This window comes from Biomphalaria glabrata, chromosome 13 (assembly GCF_947242115.1).
Source record: "Biomphalaria glabrata chromosome 13, xgBioGlab47.1, whole genome shotgun sequence".
NCBI lineage: Eukaryota > Metazoa > Mollusca > Gastropoda > Planorbidae > Biomphalaria > Biomphalaria glabrata.
In genome coordinates, this window is record NC_074723.1 from 18,250,988 (window position 1) to 18,274,527 (window position 23,540).

General features: G+C 35.2%; 1 protein-coding gene across 2 annotated transcripts in view; it reads left to right on the plus strand.

The window, feature by feature from the left end:
- The window catches only part of LOC106057406 (neprilysin-1-like), an 85,532-nt gene that overhangs the window by 44,774 nt on the left and 17,218 nt on the right, over positions 1–23,540 (plus strand). For both annotated transcript variants that reach the window (XM_056008560.1, XM_056008559.1), the window contains 15 exons: positions 2,160–2,829; positions 4,366–4,537; positions 5,817–5,864; positions 8,398–8,559; positions 9,235–9,318; positions 9,929–10,143; positions 11,179–11,258; positions 12,719–12,818; positions 13,249–13,335; positions 13,453–13,577; positions 13,766–13,868; positions 14,697–14,816; positions 15,674–15,772; positions 15,868–15,945; positions 16,430–16,530. In XM_056008560.1, the coding sequence (XP_055864535.1) occupies positions 2,644–2,829; positions 4,366–4,537; positions 5,817–5,864; positions 8,398–8,559; positions 9,235–9,318; positions 9,929–10,143; positions 11,179–11,258; positions 12,719–12,818; positions 13,249–13,335; positions 13,453–13,577; positions 13,766–13,868; positions 14,697–14,816; positions 15,674–15,772; positions 15,868–15,945; positions 16,430–16,530 (1,760 nt within the window). In that variant the 5' untranslated portion in view covers positions 2,160–2,643. The remainder of the gene's footprint in view (positions 1–2,159; positions 2,830–4,365; positions 4,538–5,816; positions 5,865–8,397; positions 8,560–9,234; positions 9,319–9,928; positions 10,144–11,178; positions 11,259–12,718; positions 12,819–13,248; positions 13,336–13,452; positions 13,578–13,765; positions 13,869–14,696; positions 14,817–15,673; positions 15,773–15,867; positions 15,946–16,429; positions 16,531–23,540) is intronic.

Sequence of the window (23,540 nt, forward strand, 5' to 3'; positions counted from 1 at the left end):
CGTTATTTCTCCCATACACAATCTCGGATCAAGTTTTGCACAAACAATTATTTCTTGTCCTTGATAAAACAATAATCAATTTTTTAAAATTAAACTATTGATTAAGTCACTATTTTTTTTATGCATTTAAAAAGCAATCACGGCAACATTCACAGAGATACCCGTTTCTTCCCCATCTCTTCCCCCCCCCCCTCTTTTCCAAACTGGTTCAGACAAGTGATAGGATCAAAACGCAATGAGAAAGCTAAAAGCATTGCGCTAAACAAAGACCATGACTGATCCAAACTAATTGATACAATTACATTTAAAATAAGCTTTTTTTTTTCAGAATTTTTTTTATTTTTGCTTGTTACATTTTTTATTACACACAATGAAGTAAAATGTATTTTTGAATCAAATATTTAAATGCTATCTATCTATCTATCCATCTATTTTCTGTCTGTCTGTCCGTCCGTCTATCTATTTATCATATTTTTATCATTATTTTTTTTCGATTAATGGTTAATATGCATGACTAAATGCATGACGCGTAGGACGTAATCATCTTCTTTTTTTTGAAGTAACGTCTGTATTATATAAGATAAGATAAGATAATGAAGTAAGAGGTATTTTTTAATCAAATATTGAAATGCTAATGATGAATCGTCTCCTATATTGTGTCACCATTTCAAACTGTTTCTAGATTTAACCTCGCTCTTTAGAATCATCTTTAAAGTCACTTCGTAATGTTTCTTTTAATGACAGTCATCTCATAATCTTCTTCCTAAATGACAAAAAAAAAAATGACCGTGTTTTCGGCGTTTAACAATCTACGAATTAATCTTCTTGTCCCAATATTAAATGCCTATTAACTTCCGGGTTCGAATCCTGGTGAAGACTGGGATTTTTAATTTCGGGATCTTTGGGCGCCTATGATTCCAACCAGCTCTAATGGGTACCTCACATATTTGGGGACAATAAAAGCGGTTGGTCGTTGTGCTGCCCATTACACCCTCGTTAACCGCGGCCACAGAAACAGATGACCTTTACATCATCTGCCCTATAGTTCACAAGGTCTGAAAGGGGAATTTACTACATTTTACAACATGCTGTCAGGTCAGACAGAGAAAGCGATGGGTAGATAACATAAAAGAATGGACGGGCATGCCATTGAAAGAGGTTCTATCCAAGTCAAAAGACAGATAAATAAATAAAAATAAATAAATAAGCGCCGAAAAAAAAAAGTTCGTTTTTTATCAAACCTAGAGTACAGCAACAATAACATTAGGGACAAGTTACGTCATTTCTTTTCTAAAAATTGTTTTGAGTCCTGTGCGAGCCCCCACCAATCGGAGGCCCTAGGCGGCTGTCCAGTTTACCTATGCCTAAGGCCGGCCCTGTTGCTGTAACAATGCACAGCTAGACTTACTCGAGACTCTTTGAACTATATAAAATCTAGCTTTCAAAATATATTCCAATAAACAATAATACACGAAACAATTGAAACATAAATAATCTTTGCTTGTTTAGCTTGCTGGTTATTTCATAGCTTGTCAAACAGACATAAACATACATCTATTGGATATGTGTGTATGCCTGCGCGAGAATGTGTGCGTGTTGAAGTTGTTTTTTTATTAACACGTGATTAAAGAACAAAAGCACATCGCATCAGAGAGGAATTGAAATAAAAAGTGCAATATGTGTGAACGTGTGTGTGGATGTGTGTGTGTGTGTGTGTATGTTATAGAACAGACATTTTGTGTGTTAAAAAATTAATTTTCTTTAAGTAGGCTAAGACAGGGGGTTTTATTTTTTCGATAATCATTTCATTCAGTTGTGTAAACAGCATTCGAATCTTCCTGTTTGGATTGTGAGTAGTAAAGTGCGATAATCGAAAAAAAAATTATAAAAAGTAATAATTTTAAAACTACTATCACAGCCAAAAGAAAAGTAAAAAAAAAAAATTAATAAATATAAAAAAAGAGATCGTTGATGATTATTGATAACAGAAAAAAAAGAAAAGAAAGAAGCACAATTAGATAGATTGACAAATGATAAATAGATAGACGGATGGATAGATAGATAGATAGATAGATAGATAGATAAATAGAAAAAAATAATGTTAAACTTAAATTTTCCTTCGTTTTAATTCACACTTTGCATTTCTCGGGTATTTTCAGCTCCAAGTTCAGCAATTAAACTTTAACCTTTAGAATGAGATAACCTTTGTCGCCCAAGTCTCAATTCTCGACCAGCATTGGTTTTAACAGCTGAAATTTGCTTTTCAATGGTGCTTTCACTGTCTGGAGAGATATTACTAACTTCTAGAGGAAACCTTCCTTCATCCAATGTGATCAATCAAAACTTTTAGAGGAGACCTTGCTTCATCCAATGTGATCAATCAAAACTTTTAGAGGAAACCTTGCTTCATCCAATGTGATCAATCAAAGCAGACGTGGCGCACTATGACTTCCACAAAATGGCCATGTTTCCACCCACATTATCACGTGATTCGGTGATACTTCAAAGGCTCTCCACCAGCTGAGTGCGCATGTGCAAGAGTTCGCAAGTTTCCATTTATTTGTAAAAAAAAACAAAAACTCCATAAAGTAGGATACTTGCAAAGAGCTGATTGCCTCTTTCTTGAAAGAAGGGGTTCGAACAATGCCAGGTAATCTCCTGGCCAAGTATTTACCATCACAGAGACAGCAGGACACGTTCGTCATGAACGGAGGTGTCCATCATGTCGCAGCCCACAAAATGGCGCCATCTCACAAGGGCTCCACAGCCACCAACATTACCACCGCATCAAGCCTTGATGACCCGGAGACCCCGTCAGACCCTGCTCAGGTTAGTCAATTTTAAAGGTCTGGGATAAAAAATGAAGCTTCCAAATCATGACAAGCTTAGACTTATCAAAGATTAATTTCAAGGTTTCATTTTTTTTTAAATATTTGTCTGCTTGTAAGATCTTAATTATATATATATATAACATGTTTAAAAATAAAGAGATCTGGATTACATTGAGCAATTTTTTAAGAGACAAGTGTTTCTTAACCCAATAAGGAAGAATAGTAAATGGCTTAGTAGCGATTACCTAGGGTCTTTACCGTATTTATGCCTATATAAAGCGTGGCCAAAATAGAAGAGGCCAGGGTCTATTGGCTTACGATTTTATTTGTGCGGTTATTTCAAGGGTAAAGTGTACAATCTCTCCAACTCTGCGAAATCATAAATATTCCGAACTGATTAAAACAACTCGTTCCATACTCTAATAGCACTTGGGAAGAAGAAGCACTAGTACACATTTTTCCTAGCATATGGAATAAGAAACTGTAAAAATATAACTGTAATAGTAGGCAAGAATACGTAGAATACACAAAGAACACTATATTTCACTAAAGTGTAGCTGTTTACTTTATTCTGCCATTGACACTTTTTATAGAATAACATGGTTCTCGAAAACAGCTCTAACGTTTTTCCTAGAACTTTGACAATGTATATCGTTGGTATAATAATTACTAGCTCGTTGGCCACACTGGGAAAACTGTAGTTTGAAAGTTATACTTTTTCAAAGTATAAAAAAGTTAATTTATAAATTTAGAGAACTAACTTCTTGACAAGTAGAAAGTCTTCGGCTATTTCTGCAACTGTCAGAAAGTGTAATGGGTTAATGCTCAGGAGTATTTTGAGCATCTTCTAAGTCAAGATCTGAAGGCCATTAGTGGACTATTATAAAGTCTATACATTTGCTTTACGAGGATTCTATCCTGGGGGGGGGGGGGTAGGATGGGGGAGAAAGGGGGAGGGGTAAAAATGTTCATTGTTTTTTAAAATCTAACATTCATAAGTTATTGAGAGAAAACTAATAGCTCTCTAAGTTGTAGCAAGGAAGTATTGTCTTATAAACAACAACAACGTTCTTGATGCTCTACTTGTTGATATTCTTTTCATTCACGCGATAGTGTTCCCTTACAAATAGAAATTTTTGAAGCACGTTACATCCAGAGAAAGGATGGTAGGGAAATAAAAAGCAGGGGGGGGGGGATGATCTTCAGGTAGCTGAAGCTACGATGGAAAACATTGGGAAAATGTATATAACAAAAATCAATTAGTACTTTTAGTAGGCATACTAACTATCAATAAAAACAACCAAAAATAAATTATGTTTATCGTTTATAGCTTCTATAAACTAAAAAGACAAAGAAATATAACTAAATTAGAACATAACTTGTTTACTTAATGGCCTCTGGTAAAGAGTTAAGAGCAGGACAATAAAAGAAATTTGAGAAATACTGGTTCGGGCGATGTATTATAAAAAGAAAATCATATCACATTTTTATTTTCAAGTGATCATCCAGCAAGCTTGTTTCTCATTTAATGTAGGTCAAGTTTTTCCCGAAGTCCGAGAGCAGGAGGTCAGCGAGAAACTGGTTCAAGAGGTGGACAAGGACCGAGAAATGTCTTCTTCTGTTGTGCAGTTGTCTGTTCTTACTTTGTATAGTTGTTGTTATTGTTGCCTTCACCCGAGACCTTCACTATCGGGATCAAATCACACGTAAGCATAGTTTTACACCCTGGGGCTTCCTCCGTGCAACACTTTGGCTTACTACAAAGATGTTGTTAATAGGCTAAGTGTTTGTTACTTTTTCTTATATTATTTTCATATGTTAAATTCTGATTATAAACAAAATATAGATATATATGTATATATAGATTTACCATCACAAAAGAGATACAAGACACCGATAGCAAAGACAAACAGACACAAACACTCTTTTGTTCCCCTGGCAATCGAATCATTAAATAAGAACAATCTTAGCGGACACTGAAAAGGGGAATAGCCGCTATCAGTTTTGTGTGGCCTGTCCGTCCGTCCCCCACCCTCCCATTTAGATCACGAAAACTAGAAAAGAAATTTTTAAAATCTGACATCAAGGTATTTTAGACCTTTTAAAGTTCTGATGCAATGGCAACCTTAACATCATCTCCCCCTTAGATCGCAAGGTCTGAAAGGGAAACAATTCTGTACTTGACTTAGTCTACAGATGTAGAGGAGGCCATTTTCATGTTTATTCTTTTTTTTTTTAATATTGTTATTTTGTAAAATATTTTTTAAAAGTGAACGGGCCCTGAACAATGTATACGTTATATAAGCTAGTTAAATGTGAAATAAAATGTTGACTTTGGTTTTAGTGAACATTTATGTTTATTACGTAAATAAGGTAAGTCGAGCTTAATTTAAACCATTATTTCATGAGCAGTGTCTCATATTCTGCACTCTCACAATTTATATTCCAACACTGTAGAGATTTAACCCAATAGAGAAGTTTCTTCGTTGAGGCATTGAATGACTGATTAGCCCTTTAAAAAACGATAAACTAGATTATCCTTTTAATAACATCAGATAAGCCAGGTTCAAATGGAACCATGAATAAATATAAATATTAACAATGTGACAATAATAAGATTGATATACGCTCGTATCTCTGTATTATGTGGTATCATGTCTTCAGTCAGTCTAACAATACAATAATACCGTTACAACTTTCCATACCTACACCTATCTTCTTGTTGTATTGACGGAGACAAAGTCATGGTTGATAGTTATTAATTTATAGCATCTGATATTCTTGCTAACAAATATTGAAAAAGGCTTTTTTACCTGCCTGAATGAATCGCTTCGGGGGCCGATTCTGAGTTTGTGTTACAAAAACTGTACGCCTGTACAATTCGATACCATCTTAGTCACATTCACTTCAAGTTTTGCTAAATGAAAGCTATTCACTAAAAACATCGATTTCAGAATTTATTTTGTAAGATATGTTCCGTTTCAGTGGCTACCTCCAACAAACTGTGTACGACCAAGTCCTGCGTATCAACAGGTGAGTAAGCTTATTTGTTTCTACGTCTGCGAGAGCTTTTAGTCAATTTAAAAGATGCATTAAAGGTAATTACGTTCGTCACACAATGAATGGAGAGAATGGTCCACGTATTAGTGGATCATGTACTTTTGAAAGTAAATGTCACGTCTTAATGTTACTGCACAAGTTAGATATTAAAAGATGATGGTATTTCCATCTAAATCATGTTATTTTGTAGGGGCTGAATAAATCTATATTGTTGTTGATGTTAAATGTGTATTGTAGACAGCGAAAAGAAAATCTAAATCGACCACCGTTGGACATTAGTTATGCCTGCGTTAGTTGTGGCAAAATATGTAGGTCACAGAAGGGGCTGCGTGGCCACGAGAAATACTGCATTCCTCATTTATCTTCGGACTCGAAAACAATCTTTATTATTATAATTATAAATTGTATATTGCTATCTATTAGTCAACTTTTTAGATGAGGCAAATTATCAAGCAAATTATTTTTTTTTACATAATTTTTAAGAAACAGTTGTTTTTTGTTGTTGTTATTGTTTTGTTTTAGTCAAAAGCCACATTTATGTGTGTATATATATCTTCTTCTTGCAGATAGCTAGTAGAAAAAAAATATTATCACGTATTTCAATACTCAATAATTTTGAAACGGGTGTATCAATAGTACATGACTCAATAGGTTTGAAACGGGTGTATCAATAGTACATGACTCAATAGGTTTGAAACGGGTGTATCAATAGTACATGACTCAATAGGTTTGAAACGGGTGTATCAATAGTACATGACTCAATAGGTTTGAAACGGGTGTATCAATAGTACATGACTCAATAGGTTTGAAACGGGTGTATCAATAGTACATGACTCAATAGGTTTGAAACGGGTGTATCAATAGTACATGACTCAATAGGTTTGAAACGGGTGTATCAATAGTACATGACTCAATAGGTTTGCTTATAAAATGTTACTTCAATATGACATTGACATGGATGTATACAAATGTTCAAAATACTCAGCTTGCCTGGAGACCTAGAACAAAAAACTATTTGGGTACTCTGAGCTAATTAGTAGACGATACTAATTCTATTTTAACTACTTTCAATATGCTATGTATATATTACTCTAAACTGAAATTGAAAAAAAAAAGCAAAAAGGAAATGTAACTCAAGCCTCCAACACAGTGGTCCTCAAACTTTTACCGTTGGATTCACCTAAACGAAAAAGAATTTGGCTGGCCCCCCCTTCCCCCCCCCCCTCCAAACCAGCTTAGAGCTGTAGAGTTCTGAAGGGTTTAAAAAATGGGATGAAAAAGAAACAAATATTCAAGGCATATAATGATAACACAATTTCCCAGTTTTATTTTGTAAATATATTTAAAATGTTCATCTATTTATGTTCATTAACGGAGTTCGATTTAGAATTTAATAAATTGCAAATTGTTTTGTACACCAGCAAAGTTAATTCTGAAGGCAATAATGGACAGACCGTAGATAACCCCCCCCCCCCCCAAATAAATTAAGGGTTTTCCAACGGAGTCCGTGACTTTTTTGGACCCAACGCAAAGCGTTTTCCTGCGTTGAACTCTTCAGACTTTCTTTCTCCTGGCCTCTTCAACACTTTCTTCTCGTATAAATGGAAGAACGTTTGTTTTTAAAAAAGTGGATATATAAAGGGTTAGTGCGAGCGGAATTGAACTGTTTTCTTGCAAGTAAAACTGAGAATGCATTCTCCAGGAGTCTATAGCGCATTATTCATCCTAGTAAAAAACAACAACAACTCATATCAACCAAAGTTTACACAAAAAAAGAAGGCAGCATTAGCCAATGTTACTTGCATATAGCGCACGTACGTCTGTAATGGCCGTGGTCATCGTAAGAACATCTTCAATTTAAATAAGACGTATTGCCGCTGACCTTTTTGTGTTCACACGAAAGATTGCAACATAACGATGTACAACGATCGGGGGACAAAAAATTCCAATACTTTTGACACAAGAAGAAGCTAAGACCTTTGGAAATGTCTTCTTCAAAAATGTTTGTTGCAGACGTGAAAAGAAAAACATTTTAAAAGTCCATATTAGAGTTATTAAATTGTTTGAAACATTGGCAATATTGTCATTTCATTTTGTTAACATATAAACATGGATTGATAACTACAATGAAAATACAGTTTTTTAGGACCCTCCACCCCCCCCCCCCTTCCTTGGGAGGACGTCAATTTGAGAAACGCTGCACTCTTACTTACTAATGTCTCTAGCTTAACTAATCCATCTAATCCATCTAATCCATCTAATGCCACCAATGTATGCGATTAAGTATTTCATGAAATTATATTTGATGTTACATGTAAATATTTTATTTCTGGAGAACCAACGTCCTGTCCCTTCGATCTTAAAGCATAAAAAGCAAGAGAACTTGAGACTAAGATAATTTAATTTGAACGCTGAGAAATATATGTGCGTTCATAAAGGCCTTTAAATAGGATTAAATTGACACTACATTTATTTCTGTTTGTCTCTCTATCCCAATACTCTCTAGCGGCCCAAATAATGGCTGGCATGGACTTTACCGCCGACCCTTGCAACGACTTCTTCCAGTACGCCTGCGGTCAGTGGAACAGGAAGCACGTCATCCCTGAAGAGAAGGCGACCTACAATCAATTTGATAAATTACATGATGAGAATCAAATCATTATGCGAGGTGAGAGTATGATGTACAGCTACCCAATGATGTCCTAACCTAGATATCTCAAAATGATGTAATCTCCTGGTTTTAGTGTGTTGAGAAACATTCAGTAACGATTCGCTAGTTTATTTATTTATTTTTTATTTCATACAATACTGAGAAAATATGTACGTATCCATCAGTTCATCTATCTTTTTTTTTCCAAACATGTTATTTTAACGGTGAAATAGCGTGGTGGCCGAGAAGTAAGTCGATTCACTTTCTAATGGAAGGGTCATGAGTTTTTCCTTTAAAGCAAGGAATATTGAAACTTTCCTGAATTCACCATACTTTTATGGTTATCCGACGGCTGGGAACATGAAATCAGTTGGTCGATGGGATGGCCACATGAAAATAGAAAGATTGATTAATCTTCGGTTATTAAGCTTAAAGAGTTGAACAATGTCTGCTCCATCCACTGCAAGCTCTGAATCATAACTTTCATTTTATTGTTCGAAATTTAATCCCACAAGTAGTTAAAAATGTCATCTTCTTCCTTAATTTTTCATCAGCATATATTTTTGTTCTAGATCTTTCTACTAGACTCCTGTCCTACTAATTAGACCACTATTGATTGGTTTACTTTTGCCTTGTGTGTCCTAATTGAGAATGTGTTTGTGTTCACATCCAATGTGACTCTCTCATCTCTAGCTCTCCTTGAAGAACCAATCAAAAAGGAAGAAGGTGAAGCCGTCATGAAAGCCAAACTGCTGTACAAATCGTGTGTTAACACATGTAAGTGGATTAGTTGTGCAATATAGTTATGTCTCCTTGAGGTTAACCAGATTATACGAAGCTCTACATCAGTAAATTGAAAAAAAAAGAGAGTTGGGCTACGTTTAAAAATAAGTAGAAATCCCAAGGCTAGAAGATAAGCCATTCATTTAAGTAAACACAAATTTGTGAATTTTTTTTTTCGAACCGAAATCTATTATTCCTCATGAAGTCAACCAACAATTGCATACATTTTGCAATAGAGATTGATTGCCATGTGCTTGATTACTTGGTGAATGAGCAAGACTCTTACTTTGTCAATTTCATCTCAAAAATAGTTTTCAAATAATTGGTATCATGATGTTTGGAAGTTCTAAAATTGTATCCTACATTTTGAAAAACAACAACTATTCGTTTCTTGTGAAAAATCTACATCTGAACATCAGATAACATGTGAACACGGTGGATCTTTTGCAGCCTTTTTTTCAGAGCTTTATTCATCACCTACCTTATATCTATGTCGTAACTAAACAGAAAAAAATGTTTTAAATGAGTGTGATGTATGTTTTACAACACTGTGTGGATGAGAATAAAATGTGTTACCTCCCTTTTTAAACTAATGCTCTCCTAGCTCAAATCGAATCAAAGGGTAAAGATCCACTGTTGGAGGTCATTCAGGATGTAGGAGGGTGGCCCCTACTGGACCCTAACTGGCCAGCAGAGAAGTTTGAGCTAGAACACGTGCTAGGCAAGATCAGGGCCAACTACAATGGTGCTACCAACAGTTACCTGTTCAGCTGTTTTGTTGGTGCAGACGACAAGAACTCGAGCGTACATATCTTACAGGTACGTTAGTCATGGTGTCTCATGCTGGGGGCAGTGGCGCAGCTATTTCAAAAAAATGGCTGCGCAACTGCCCCAAGCATGTTTTCACATTTTTCAGGGGGGGGGGGGGGGGCAAAAAGTGCAGACACATTATTTCTCCCATGCCCATTATAGGATCAAGTTGAAACTTTTCACAGTTATTCGTTGGTGTAGACAAGACATGAATCAATATTTTTAAAAAATGTGTCGATTAATTACTGGTAATTAATTATTTTGTTTGATACCAACAAGAAACACTAGTTCTCTTATACACAAATATGGCTAAATTTGTAGGGTTTAGTTTCCTTAAATAATTGTTAACGATATTTTTCCCACATCTATTCCTTGATAAAATTGATACTTTAAAGTTTAAACAATTATTTATAGTACCTAATGAAACATGAAGTCGAGGGGGGGGCTGACTGGTAAACCGCTAGGCTTAAGGAATCGGGGATCAGCTATGGTGGATGAAATATTTGTTTATTTCAAGATTTGTAGCCTACATAGTATTAATGCTAATTGGAAGAACTTCATAATGTTTTTTTTTTACTTTCAGTATCATCAAACTACATCAACGCATATACACTTACATTACTTCATGCTTGTTCAAATCAAATAAGAACATATTTGTTTTAAGAATGAACTAAACTATAGATATTATCCATTACTTTACTTTCATTTTGTTTTGCTCTTAACCAATTTGACTTTGGAATTGTTTGAAGATCTAAAATGTTAATAGTGCAAAAGGAAAGCGATTACATGTATCATACATATCATGTATGTTGATTAAATCTTTATTAGATATGCACATATATGGAAACCATAAACATAACACTGACCATGAATATGGATGATTAAGAAAATCATGCGTTAGATACCACCACAAGAGTACATAATTTTTATTTATTTCTACAACTAATGTTGATTTTGTTGCTACATTATCACAAATTTGCTTTTGTTGTACATTCTGTTGTACATTAGCCAACTAATTTTATAAATTGTTCTTTTTTTTTTTAGCTAGACCAGGCTTCTCTTGGTATGCCCAGCAGAGAATATTACTATTTAAAAGAACATGTTCATCAGAAGGCAGCTTATGCGTAGGTTACATTTAGTTCTTGATAGTCTAATAAACCCAAACTAAACAATATATGGCGAAGAGAAGCATGAGCATTAGCGATACTAGAATTCACGGGCTAAGAGTATGTGTGGGGTAGTGTTATGGTGTTATAGGTGAAGATTCATGTCATTGTTTGTGTGTATATATGTGTGCTTAGTTCGGTCTTCATTACAACATGCCATGTGTGCTGGCGGCTTTTAAAGCGAGGATTGGACTCTATAGGCATCTTGGCTTTCCCTGCCTTGAATCACTTCGAAGTATCACTGGACAGATATATGATTCGGTATTTTTATTTGGTGACTAAAACTCTAAACCATTTGGTAGACAAAATTATCGCTGTGATAGTGATAACAAGCTATTCTTAAAACTCGAGGTATTTTTAGCGGCCCCCGAAAGGGGAAAAGATGCTATTAGTTTTGTGTGAAATGTCCGTCCGTCTGTCCGTCCTGTTTAGATCTCGTAAACTAGAAAAGATATTGAAAATCGGACATCACAATATTTTAGACCATTTAAAGTTCTGATGCAACGGCTACTTTTTTTTTCTAAAAGCGAAAAATCTAATTTTTAAAATCAGTTATGCAAGTATTTTTTTAAAGCGAAAAAGTTAATTATATGCATTATAAGTTAGACCTAATTTAAAACGAATAGTAATCATATAAATATAATAGATTGATTATAAAGACACTGGCTAACGCAGGAAAAGCGCGGTGGCTGAGTGGCAAAGTGCTTGGCTTCCGAACCGGGGGTCCTGGGTTCGAATCCTGGTGAAGACTGGAATTTTTAACTTTGGAATCCTTGGGCGCCTCTGAATCCAGCAGCTCAAATGGGTACCTGACATTAGTTGGGGAAAAGCAAAGGCGGTTGGTTGTTGTGCTGGCTACATGACACCCTCGTTAACCGTAGGCCACAAAAACAGATGAACTTCACATCATATGCCCCACAGACCACAAGGTCTGAAAGGAGAACCAGCTAGGCCAGGTTCACATCTAACCTTACATTTACCTTCACCTATCCTTTGATCTGCTGGACCGTTGGGGCACTACACAGGATCTGTTAACCTTCCTTCTCCATTCTTATCTCTCATTTGTCTTTGATATAATTTCATTCGGATGTTCTTTCTGAAAATATTGAAGCCTGCCTGGGTGGACCACTTCGGGGGCCGATTTTGAGTTTGTGTTTCCACACAAACTGTCTTTTGTAACCTTGTTATTGTTTTTTTTTTATGTGCGATTTTCAACCTCAACCGACTGATTCACTTGTTTGATATATTTGTTGTTCCATATACACAGGACTAGATCTGTCTTTCTGTCTGTCTGTGTCTCTCAATATTTGTGGCTGGGAATCAACAAGGGCTTTGTCGCCTACGCGTGGCTTTACTTTAACGTAGACCCATCTCTTTAAGTGTCCATGTCTCTTAACCTATTTCTCCTTTCCTTGCAGACGACTTATCGCTGACATTGCTGAGATCCTGGGCGCCGAAGGACCAGATGTGCAAAAACAGATAGATGACGTCATACATTTAGAGACGTTGATAGCCAACGTAAGTAATAGTTTGAGTTTAGTCAATGGCGGCATTTTTGTGGAGGACCCTATCCTTTTCAAGCTTCAGTATATATTCATTTTATCTATTAAAAAAGTACTTTTTTTCTTATATTTAAGGTGCTTATTTTGTTATAAAAAAAATAGTAATACTGGAACGATCTAGAATGGAAGTTATAGCTTTGAGAGTTTTGTTCCTAAACTTCCGTTTTTTTTTTAATGACATGTCCCTTGTTAGAAACTTGAAATACAAATGAGACTGGATGTGTCAGAAAAACGGAAGATTTGGTGACTAGGTGTGACGGCAGTGGCCGTTTCCATGTTCACAGAAAACATTTTGTTTAAAGTCTTTAAAAAAGACATAAATGATAACTGTAAGAAACTGTTGTTTTAATGTCAACGACTAAACTAGCACCGATGTGACTTTCCAGGCAACAAGTCCATCAGAACAGAGACACGACACTGGTGCCTTGTATCACAAGATGACAGTCAGAGAACTGCAAGCAATGATACCCAAGGTAAAAGACACTTTACATAGAAGTACATCTCTCATTCAAATTTATAGAACGGAGTGATATTTCATAATATTTAAATCATAATATGCATATAACAAAATATCTTGTTGTTTTATTCAGTTTAACGTCTTGAAATATTTACGTGAGTTTGTACTCGATGAAATCACAGAAGATGAGCCTATCGTTTTGTTCGCCACACAGTATGTCAAGGATGTGGTCAAAATTATCTATGAGGCAGATAATAGGTAAAAATAAATATTGCTATAAAGCATAAAACTTTAAAAACTATATAAGTATATAATTGACTGACAATTAATATTCTATATTTGTTTTAAGATATGGTCCCTGGGCAGTAGACTGGCACCAATGATTAGAGTTTCTGGGTCTTTAACACTGCAATATTAATGAATTAAATATAATTTTATTCTTTCAGAACTGTCGCAAACTACATAGTTTGGCGTCTAATTAGAGACTTAATACCAGAATTTTCAGATCCGTTCGTGGATGCCCAAAGCCAGTTTAAGTTGGCAATACAGGTAACATTAAACAGTTTAACAAAAGTTTCAGGTGTGAATTATAATTCTACTAGGCATAAGGAAAGTGTCACTCTGGTTTATGGAAACTTTTCCAAATATTAAATAATTTTAAATTTAGAAATCAATAAGACAATGTATAAAGTTCAAAACCAACTAGAGAGGGGATTCGTGTGCCAGACATATGTACACTACATCAACAGCTCACGCTTTTGTTACCGCGGTAGAACATTCTCTAAAGAAAACTCAGCACTAATAGAAATTTGCATAAGTGTTTTCTTTCCATTGAATCCTATCTTTCTGATTCATGTATGTTTATGTTTTACCCTCTGTTTTTACTTCAGTCTATCGTTCTTGTATTTTGGTATCATCTCATGATGGTATAGAGTATAAACAGTCATTTCCTGATGGTAAAGATAGTCATTTCATGATGGCATAGTCTTTTCATGGTGGTATAGTCATTTCACGATGGTATAGATAGTCATTTCACGATGGTATAGATAGTCATTTCACGATGGTATAGATAGTCATTTCATGATGGTATAGATAGTCATTTCATGATGGTATAGATAGTCATTTCATGATGGTATAGATAGTCTATTACTCTTTAATTCAGTTGTCATATAGTTATGTAGTTTTACATGTGCAGAGATTGTCGCAATCCGGGGGTTCCTTACGTTTTCAACTAAAATCACTGATTATTAAACAACTTGACGAAACATGCTTCTTTCTCTTACAAACTAGGTTTGTATCTCAAAATAAGTGATCTCAGAAGTTAGTGTGACATTCGACTTATGTGATACTAAAAGGTTTCCTCTTTGATTGCATTAGGGAGTCAACAAGAATGAGATCCGGTGGATCAAATGTGTAGAGTATGTCAACTTCAGAATGGGGATGGCTGTGGGAGCCATGTTTATAAAAGACAACTTCAAGAAAGAAAGTAAAGACACGGTAAGTGGTAACCAACCAATGATAAGCGGTAAGCGGCAGGTGGTAAGTGGTAAGGAAACATGTTCACTCTAGTGTGGTTGTGGGATTTTAGCGAGATTAAGGTTTATGATTATACATCGATAACAAAAATTTTAATTAAAATTAAAAAAAAAAAAAAACTAATTAACAATTGTGAAATTAAAATTAACAATTTGACAAATATTTTTAAAAATATAACTTCATCCAAAACCCATCCAAAACATATGTAATTTTTTTTTTAGTTATAAACGACAAAAATTAAATCCATTAGATTTTTAAAAAAAAATTTTGTAGAATAAAAGAAATAGGAAAAAAAAAGAAAAAAAGATATAATGCAATTAATTTAAAAAATTAAGGTAAAGTTTCCCTTTCAGACCATGATATAAAGGACATCCGTTTCTGTGGTCCACGAGGGTGTCAAGTTGTCAGCACAATGACCAACCACCTTTACTTCTCCCCAACTAATGTCAAGTACCCATTGGGACTGGGGCGCCCTTAACATCCCAAAATAATAAATCTCAGTCTTCACCATGATTTAAACCCTGGATCCCCCGGTTCGAAAGCCAAGCGCTTTACCACTCAGCCACCGCGCCTCCATAATACACTATTAATGATTCAAAGAATGTAAACCATATAAAAGAAATCCTAAGAAAAAACTGAAGGCCTGCAACGTTTCTTAAACCAACAAGAATCTTGTCTTTAAACTTTAAAAAAAAAAAAGCCAGTAGCTTAACGACCGTCTCTTCATAAACTCAGCTTACTTAATCTATGGACGCTATTAAACTGAAATACGAAGACTGCTTGATGTTAATGTTAAATAGAATGGCGTTTGTCCACAGGCGTTGGCCATGATCCACGACATCCGAGAAGCCTTCAATGAACTCTTGGAAGAGAATGAATGGATGGACGAAAAGACACGACAGTTCGCCAAGGAAAAGGTCATTCAAAAAAGTCTTAGCGTTGAATGCTCTTTTTTTTTTACCGTCTGTTTTTAAAATACATTAATGCATTTTTTTTTTCTTTCCTTATGTAGGCCAACGCTATGGTGGAGCGAATCGGTTATCCTGATTTTATTACTGACCCAGTACAGCTGGATGCCAAGTTTGATACGGTAAGTGGGTTTCAAAGAATTCAAGGTAAACGTTGGAATGATGTGAGCTTTTTTTATATGCATATGTAGTAGAATATTACCATGGGATGTAGTGGGATGTAGGGCGTGCGTAACTTGTACATAGGGAATTGAACATGGGATCTGGAGAAGCAGGCCACATCAAAAGAATATATGACTTTTTAAATTGTATATATAGAGATAGATAGATAGATAGATAGATAGATAGATAGATAGATAGATAGATAGATAGATAGATAGATAGATAGAGATAGAGATATAATTTGCACATCACTGGTCTATACACTTAAATCTTGCTCACGTTTAGCACATAAACTTAACAACATGTATGAATAACAATGTATGAATCATTGTACTTGTGTAAACGGAGGAGGGCTTACGAATCACTTCATCTAATCCTGCCTTGCTATTGCTGCTAGACTCCTATTTACATTTAATGTATGACAATAATAACTTTTTCTTTCAGTTAGTTCTCAGTGATGATTTTCTGGATAATAATCTCAAGATTTTGGCGTTTCAATCTAGGAAAATATTCAGCAAATTACGACAGCCAGTAGATAGAGAAAAGTAAGTAGAGTCTAGCACATTAGAAAACACTAATTGTTTAGTTCATGTATTAAGTAGCAAGCTTATCCTAGTCTACTTTGATGTAATATTTTGTAGTGGCCAACACCTTTAATAGTATGCAATGTATAATGTTATTTTGGCATGAGTCGTTTCAAGTGGAATAAATCTGGCAACCGGAGCCCTTGCCCATTTAAAGAGGTATCACATTCAATTATTAAAAGACCATTCAAATAATTATAAATTCTATGTAATGTCTGAACACTATGTGGAATATAAGCATGATCAATAGGTTCTCCGAGTAAAGCGAACTAATGTAATAAATGCGTTTTCTGTTGAGCTTTAGTTGAAATGCAAAGAGCTAAAAAGACATTTCAACAGCTAACAACCTCCCAATCTTATGTTAATACATAGCAGCGAAATGCTTCCAAACGGAACTACGGTATATTAGCATATTTATTTATAGTCTATACTTCTATTTATAGTCTTTTGAAATTCTCGATTCATATTTTAGCAATGTATGGGATATCTCTTTAAACTACAGCCATCGACGCTGTCAGTGTGTAAAAATGAAATATCAAATGATTTTAAAGTAAATTTCACTTCAAGATTGGACATTAAATAAAAACACGTATGTAAACTTAGTAGCAGACGGCGGAAAGAAAACCTTAATCGACCACCGGCCGACATTGGTTATGACTGCCCTGGTAGTGGCAAAATATGTAGGTCACAGCTGGGGCTGCGAATCCACAGGAAATACTGTATTCCTCATTAATCTTCGGACTAGAACAGGGTTCGGCAACCTTTTGAGTCGAAAGAGCCAAAAATTTCAATTTACCAAATTTAAAAGTTTTTAAAGAGCCACAATTTTTTTTCTTGCCAACAATAAATAGTATTCGTACAATTAATTTTTTGATTAAAAAAAATGAATTAATTAATTCATATATACGTGTTTTTCACACCAAATTAGATAAAATATTTATGGTTTTATTAGATAATTATTTTTTCTTTCGATAACAACTAAAGCAGTTAAACATTTACTAACAACACTAACTTGTACTTCAATACAATTGAGAAAATTCAATGGGAGGTTGGGTTTGCGTGGTTTTAGAAAGTTTGGATACATTAGGCTCATAACTTGTTTTTAGTTTCGAACACGACTCTAAATTTTCATTTGTTAGTTGACTTCTTACTGTACTTTTCTTTATATATGAATATAACACTTGCTCGCACGAATATGTCGATCCGAAGATATTCAGTACTTCAAATGACAACTTCACCTCACTCAAGCATTCTGGAAGACTATTCCATGCGTCGAATATAGGCTGCATGTGGCTCGCGAGCATGTTGCCGACCCCGGGACTAGAAGACAAGCCTTATATTTAGTCTATTGGGCAGACGATGGGCAGACGATGTAAATCTCGTAAGATTGTGATTAGTCTCCTTAATGTAGGAAATTTAATGCCAGAATTCTTTACATTTGGTTTAGACCTTAACGAACGACAGTTGCCTTTAATTTCTTAGCGTATGTCAGGAACCTATTAGAATTGGGTGAGCTCAGGAGAGCTCAGGAGAGTCCTAAAAATCTCGAACAGGCAAACATTCATTCTTTTTCTGGATTCGACCTCGAGATCCCTTGTTCCAGAGTTCATGTGCTTTACCAACTCAGGTCCTCCCTCGCTGTTTGTCTCATAAGGCGGCAAATCTCTCTCCACATGATTGGTCACGTGCTACTTTGCATCGTCATGTGCCGGACATTGAGCCTAGACCCTTCGTTATAGAAGGCCTGCACGCTGACCTGCAACGTCACATCCTGCAGGACAGTGAGGACCATAAGCTAGTTACCACATCACAAGTCTGTACCATGTGGCAACGAGCTATTGGTCTTCACAGCCCACAGGTTGTGACGTCGCAGGTCAGTGATGAACTTTCTATAACGAATGATCTCCATTGGATATCCTTACACTTTGGTCCAATACCGCCATCGTGGGGGTTAACCGTCTTCGCCGCATGTACAATGGTCACCATGCTTCAATTGTATTGTTTTATCACTCGGTTACCTTGCGTCCTAAAATACCAAGCTCAAAATGTTAGATTATTCCTGTGATTTTAATTTGAGACCCTCGGTTCGCTAACCGAACACTTCAGAACTTGCCCAATAACGTGATTAAGTTTGACATTTCTTTGATTGTTCTGTTCTCATAATGTTTATTACCAAACAAACACAAAAGACACTAACACTGACTTATTATAAGGAATTTATGATCATATAAAAAGCAAAACGCTTAGAGGAATCTACAAGGACAAATCATTCTAACATCTGTTCTTAATTAATGTTTTCATCGTCAACCCTTGTAGACATAATTCATCATTAGCATTTTTTTTTTATTTTGGTTTGTGTGAAATCTGAGGAAAGAACATTCCCCGTGTAGACCTTCTCATTATAAGGACATTTTTTTTTCTCTTTAACAAGTTTTTTTGTGTTTTTTTTTTTGTGCTGGTTACAAGGGAAATAAAATGAAGCTTAAGGCGAGGCTGTGATGTTTGTTGTTTGGTTTGGATTAGTCATGTTTTCTTTTTTCTTTACATTCACGTCTGCTTGTATTGTTTCGTCTTACAAATGACCTTGACAGTTTTGATATTGAAAAAACAACAAAAAACGAGCGAACAAATTGGACGAGTGGCATTAGGTTTGAAGAAATGGTGACAATTAAGTGTATGTGTTTGCTGTTTATGAGTATGGGTGTTTGTGAATGTTATTGTACGACGCCTAGACTTTAGGCTGTGGGAACGAGTGTTACAGGTCTTGAGGTTAACTGGAGTGTGTGTGTCTGTGTGTATGTAACTGTTTGTATGTGTTTCTATTCCATTCAACTAAAGTACCGTTGGTGCAATGAGGGCTAGAGTGTGTGCAATGTCCCTACGGGAAGACAAAGAATATCAAATATACAAAGTTTCTGTTATTCCTACAACAAAAATTCATTTTCTGAGACAGATTTCTATGTTTTCATTTGATTTTTTTTTTGTTCGATGCTTCCCCCTCCCCCATTTAAAAAAACAACTTGAGAACTTAAAAAAAAATGTTGTCAGACATTTAAAAAAAAATGAAAGAAATGTTTGAATTGTACGTAATTGTATCCAGGGGCGAACATCTAGGGGAAAGGTTAGGGCGTGTCATTGTTTCCCTAATTACCGTGACCCCCGTTGTAGTCTTCATTAACTTTCGCATTATTAGTGAACCAATACAGTACAGAAGACGTATCGCTTTGTTCTTGTTCCAACTCTTTGATCTCAATAACAAGTTTTGTGAAGTAACAAACAATGCAATCGTCTTCTCCAGGCTCTCTTTCTTTGTCCCTCGGTGTTGTTTCTTTTCAAAAAGTATTCAATTGAAAAGCTACTTTTGTTTGTCAAAGTTTCTTACAGTAACAAACACATTTTTTATTTTATTATTTTCTAGTTGCATAAATTAATATTGCGTACATTGAAAAAGACACACTTTTATTTTAGAACTGTTAAACTTTGCCAAAATATACCTGTGTATCCAACCTGCTTCGTATTTCATTTCTTTTGCAAATTTGTATCAATCCTAACTTTTAATAATCCCCATCCTGCTGAACAAACTGGTCAAGTAAGAAATATCATGGTATGGCCAATGTAATATGCCTAAATGATACAATAGTTGTCTTTCATTTTTAACTCTTTCTCTCCAAACTGACGATACCAGCGTTGATTCCACCAGAATGTGGCAAATAATTACGGAGAGAAAGAGTTAAAGGCCTGTTAACTTCTGTATTGAAGACAATGGTGAAACACTTCATGATCAGGCCTCAATTTCCAAGCTGAGTTATTTGTAAAATGATTTACTTCATATAAAACATTCAGCTGTTGACGCGTAGACTTTTAAAGATTTTGCCGCTGAGACTCCAACATTTTTGACTGACTTTTAATTGCGCTCAAACTTTTAAACTTAACAATAAGCAGTTCATAATATCCAATTTATTTATACCCCCACCCCCCTTTTGATGCTTTGCGTTCTTTCGCATATGGAAAACAGAAAGTCATTTCTATTGGCACCTTGCGGAACATTAAATGATGAAAAGCGCATGGTTATTAGACCATCACTCTTTGGCGACCATCTTGCAGGACACAATGTTATATCCACGTTTCAAAACAATGTGTGTCTACGATGTTAGATCTCAAGTTTAGTTTAGTTTAGAGATTACGTTAGGTTTGTAAATAAATATATTGTGCAATGTTTTTATCGACGGTAAAAGTAGTGACGTAGTCAGACATACGAATGACGTGGCAGAATGCGGGTACAGGAAAAACAAGATGGCTAGAGCTTAGAGAAGGTTGAATAGTGAATAGAGACTGATCAGACAACGACGGATAGTGAAACAAGACGAGCATCCCATTTGTAAATTAATACATCAGTTGAAGTCTTCAGAAGTCTTGATGTACGTAGGCTATGTCATTGTTAATTGTAATGTTCCTTGGCTAGTTTAGACTGGTTGATGAAGTATTGTTGGATTTGCACAACACAAGATCTTAGCCAGGACAATATATATATATATATATTCATTTAAAAAAAGGCCGAATGGTGTACGATCTATTATTCAACAAATTATTTTCTTTGACTTTTTAAACGTTTTCGGACTTACCTTTTGAAATGAAGTTGATCATTAAAAGCTAAAATCTTCAGGGGAACGAAAGAGTGGGTAGGGTTTGAACCCAGGGACCATCATGATTATACAGTCCGGAACGCATAGCACACGACCTGTCAGTCATCCGATTGTTTACATATCATCATAAAATATCACATTCTTGAAACTTTGAAATCATGTTTTCATCATATCAAGATATTGTTTAGTACTTTGTTACATATATTTCTGTTTCCCTTTAAAACGAATTCAATATATCACAATATATGTTCAAGTTTCTACATTCCTGCATAGGATTTTTCCTTATGCTCAAAGTCTGCTTGAAATGTAAAAAAAAAATTAAAAAAAAAACGGAACACACACACACATTCCAAGTGTTTTGTTTTTTTGTTTTTTTTTCGAAAAATAAATAAGGTCATGAAACAAGAGATTTTTTTGAGTGAAGACTTGAAACTTTATTCTACAACTTGTCGAGTTGTTTGTCCTCGATTATTACTTGACCAAAAAAAAAAAAAAAAAAAACACGTGCTCCTTAGATCTTACGTAGCTTCCGGCTGAAGACGTCGCGCTGTGGCTTCTGGTAATTTTTTTTTTGTTGGTTGTAAATAAAAAAAAAACCTGTTTCATTTTTTTTTCTGTCTCAATTTGTTATTTCTTGTTGTAAAAGGTTGTACATTTGTAGGGCTGCTTGTAGTGTTTTTAAATTTTTTTCTACGAGTTAAAGCAGCGGTTCTTACAGTTGTGAAGAAATAGTAAGCTCTTATACATAATTGATTCAGAGTTTTGAAATGGTAACATTACTCTGCGCAATATTTATAGCTGAAACCTAATTGATCGAAGTAGATCCTCGAAAGTTACATCTTTTGACTTCCAACGTTTGTGATTGTTGCCCTGCTAATCCCATTATCTAATGAACAGCTGATAGGAGCTTCAGAAATGTGCTAGAGAGACCTTTTTATGGAATTTTTATTTTGACTGAGATTTTTCAAATTTCTATTTATTATCGTTATTTATTTATTATATATTCTTTTTACAATTTTCTGGACTATTGATTTTGACAACGTAACAATTCGGACATGAAATTTGAAAACAATTATTTTCAAGACCTTTTTTTTTTGATACTTAGTTTAGATGCACTATATTGTTTTTAGGTTTTTGTTAGGCTTTCAAAATTTTTAATAACTAATAACAGTTTTTCATATATAATTGGTTTAAATCCCGTTCTTGTACTGATGTCTGAGACTTTAATATTGTGTTGGTCGTGTCTTTCACTAAGACTTTAAGATAACCTTCAGTTGTGTAGGTCGGTTCCTGGTCACTTCATCCCCGGTCACTTCATCCCCGGTCACTTCATCCCCAGTCATTTCATCCCCGGTCACTTCATCCCCGGTCATTTCATCCCCGGTCATTTCATCCCCGGTCACTTCATCCCCTGGTCACTTCATCCTCCGGTCATTTTAACCCCAATTAAATATTTTATATATAAACAAGATAATGTAGAATGCTTTCTTTTTGATATTATATGACATATTACTAATGCGTTTATGGTGTTTCCACTTTGTATTCTTAATGAGAAATCTAATATTATATGGTAAATCTGGGTGTGTACTTATCTATAGCGTAATGATCAAAGGCCAAGGTGTGGTGCAAATAGTGGGAATCTTTTGAGAGATAGAAATGCGATTAGAATAATTATGACCATGCTGCTGATAACTAATCATCAAAGGCCAAGGTGTGGTGCAAGTAGTGGGAATCTTTTGAGAGATACAAGTGCGATTAGAATAATTATGACCATTCTGCTGATAACTAATCATCAAAGGCCACGGTGTGGTGCAAGTAGTGGGAATCTTTTGAGAGATACAAGTGCGATTAGAATAATTATGACCATTCTGCTGATAACTAATCATCAAAGGCCAAGGTGTGGTGCAAGTAGTGGGAATCTTTTGAGAGATACAAGTGCGATTAGAATAATTATGACCATTCTGCTGATAACTTATCATCAAAGGCCAAGGTGTGGTGCAAGTAGTGGGAATCTTTTGAGAGATAGAAGTGCGATTAGAATAATTATGACCGTGCCACTAATAACTTATCATCAAGGGCCTAGGTGTGGTGCAAGTAGTGGAAATGGTAGTGGTGAAAGTACGACCATGTTTCACTGATTCCTCCAGTGTTGTACTGCTTGCTTCAGGACAAAACCAGATTTACGTATGATAGATTGCTGGAAGCAATGAAAGAACTTGTACCAAATGTAACACCAGAAATTATTGTTACAGACTTTGAGAAAGCCGCCATGACAGCTTTACAAGAGAAGCTTCAGACATGCAGAGTAACGGGATGTTATTTTCACCT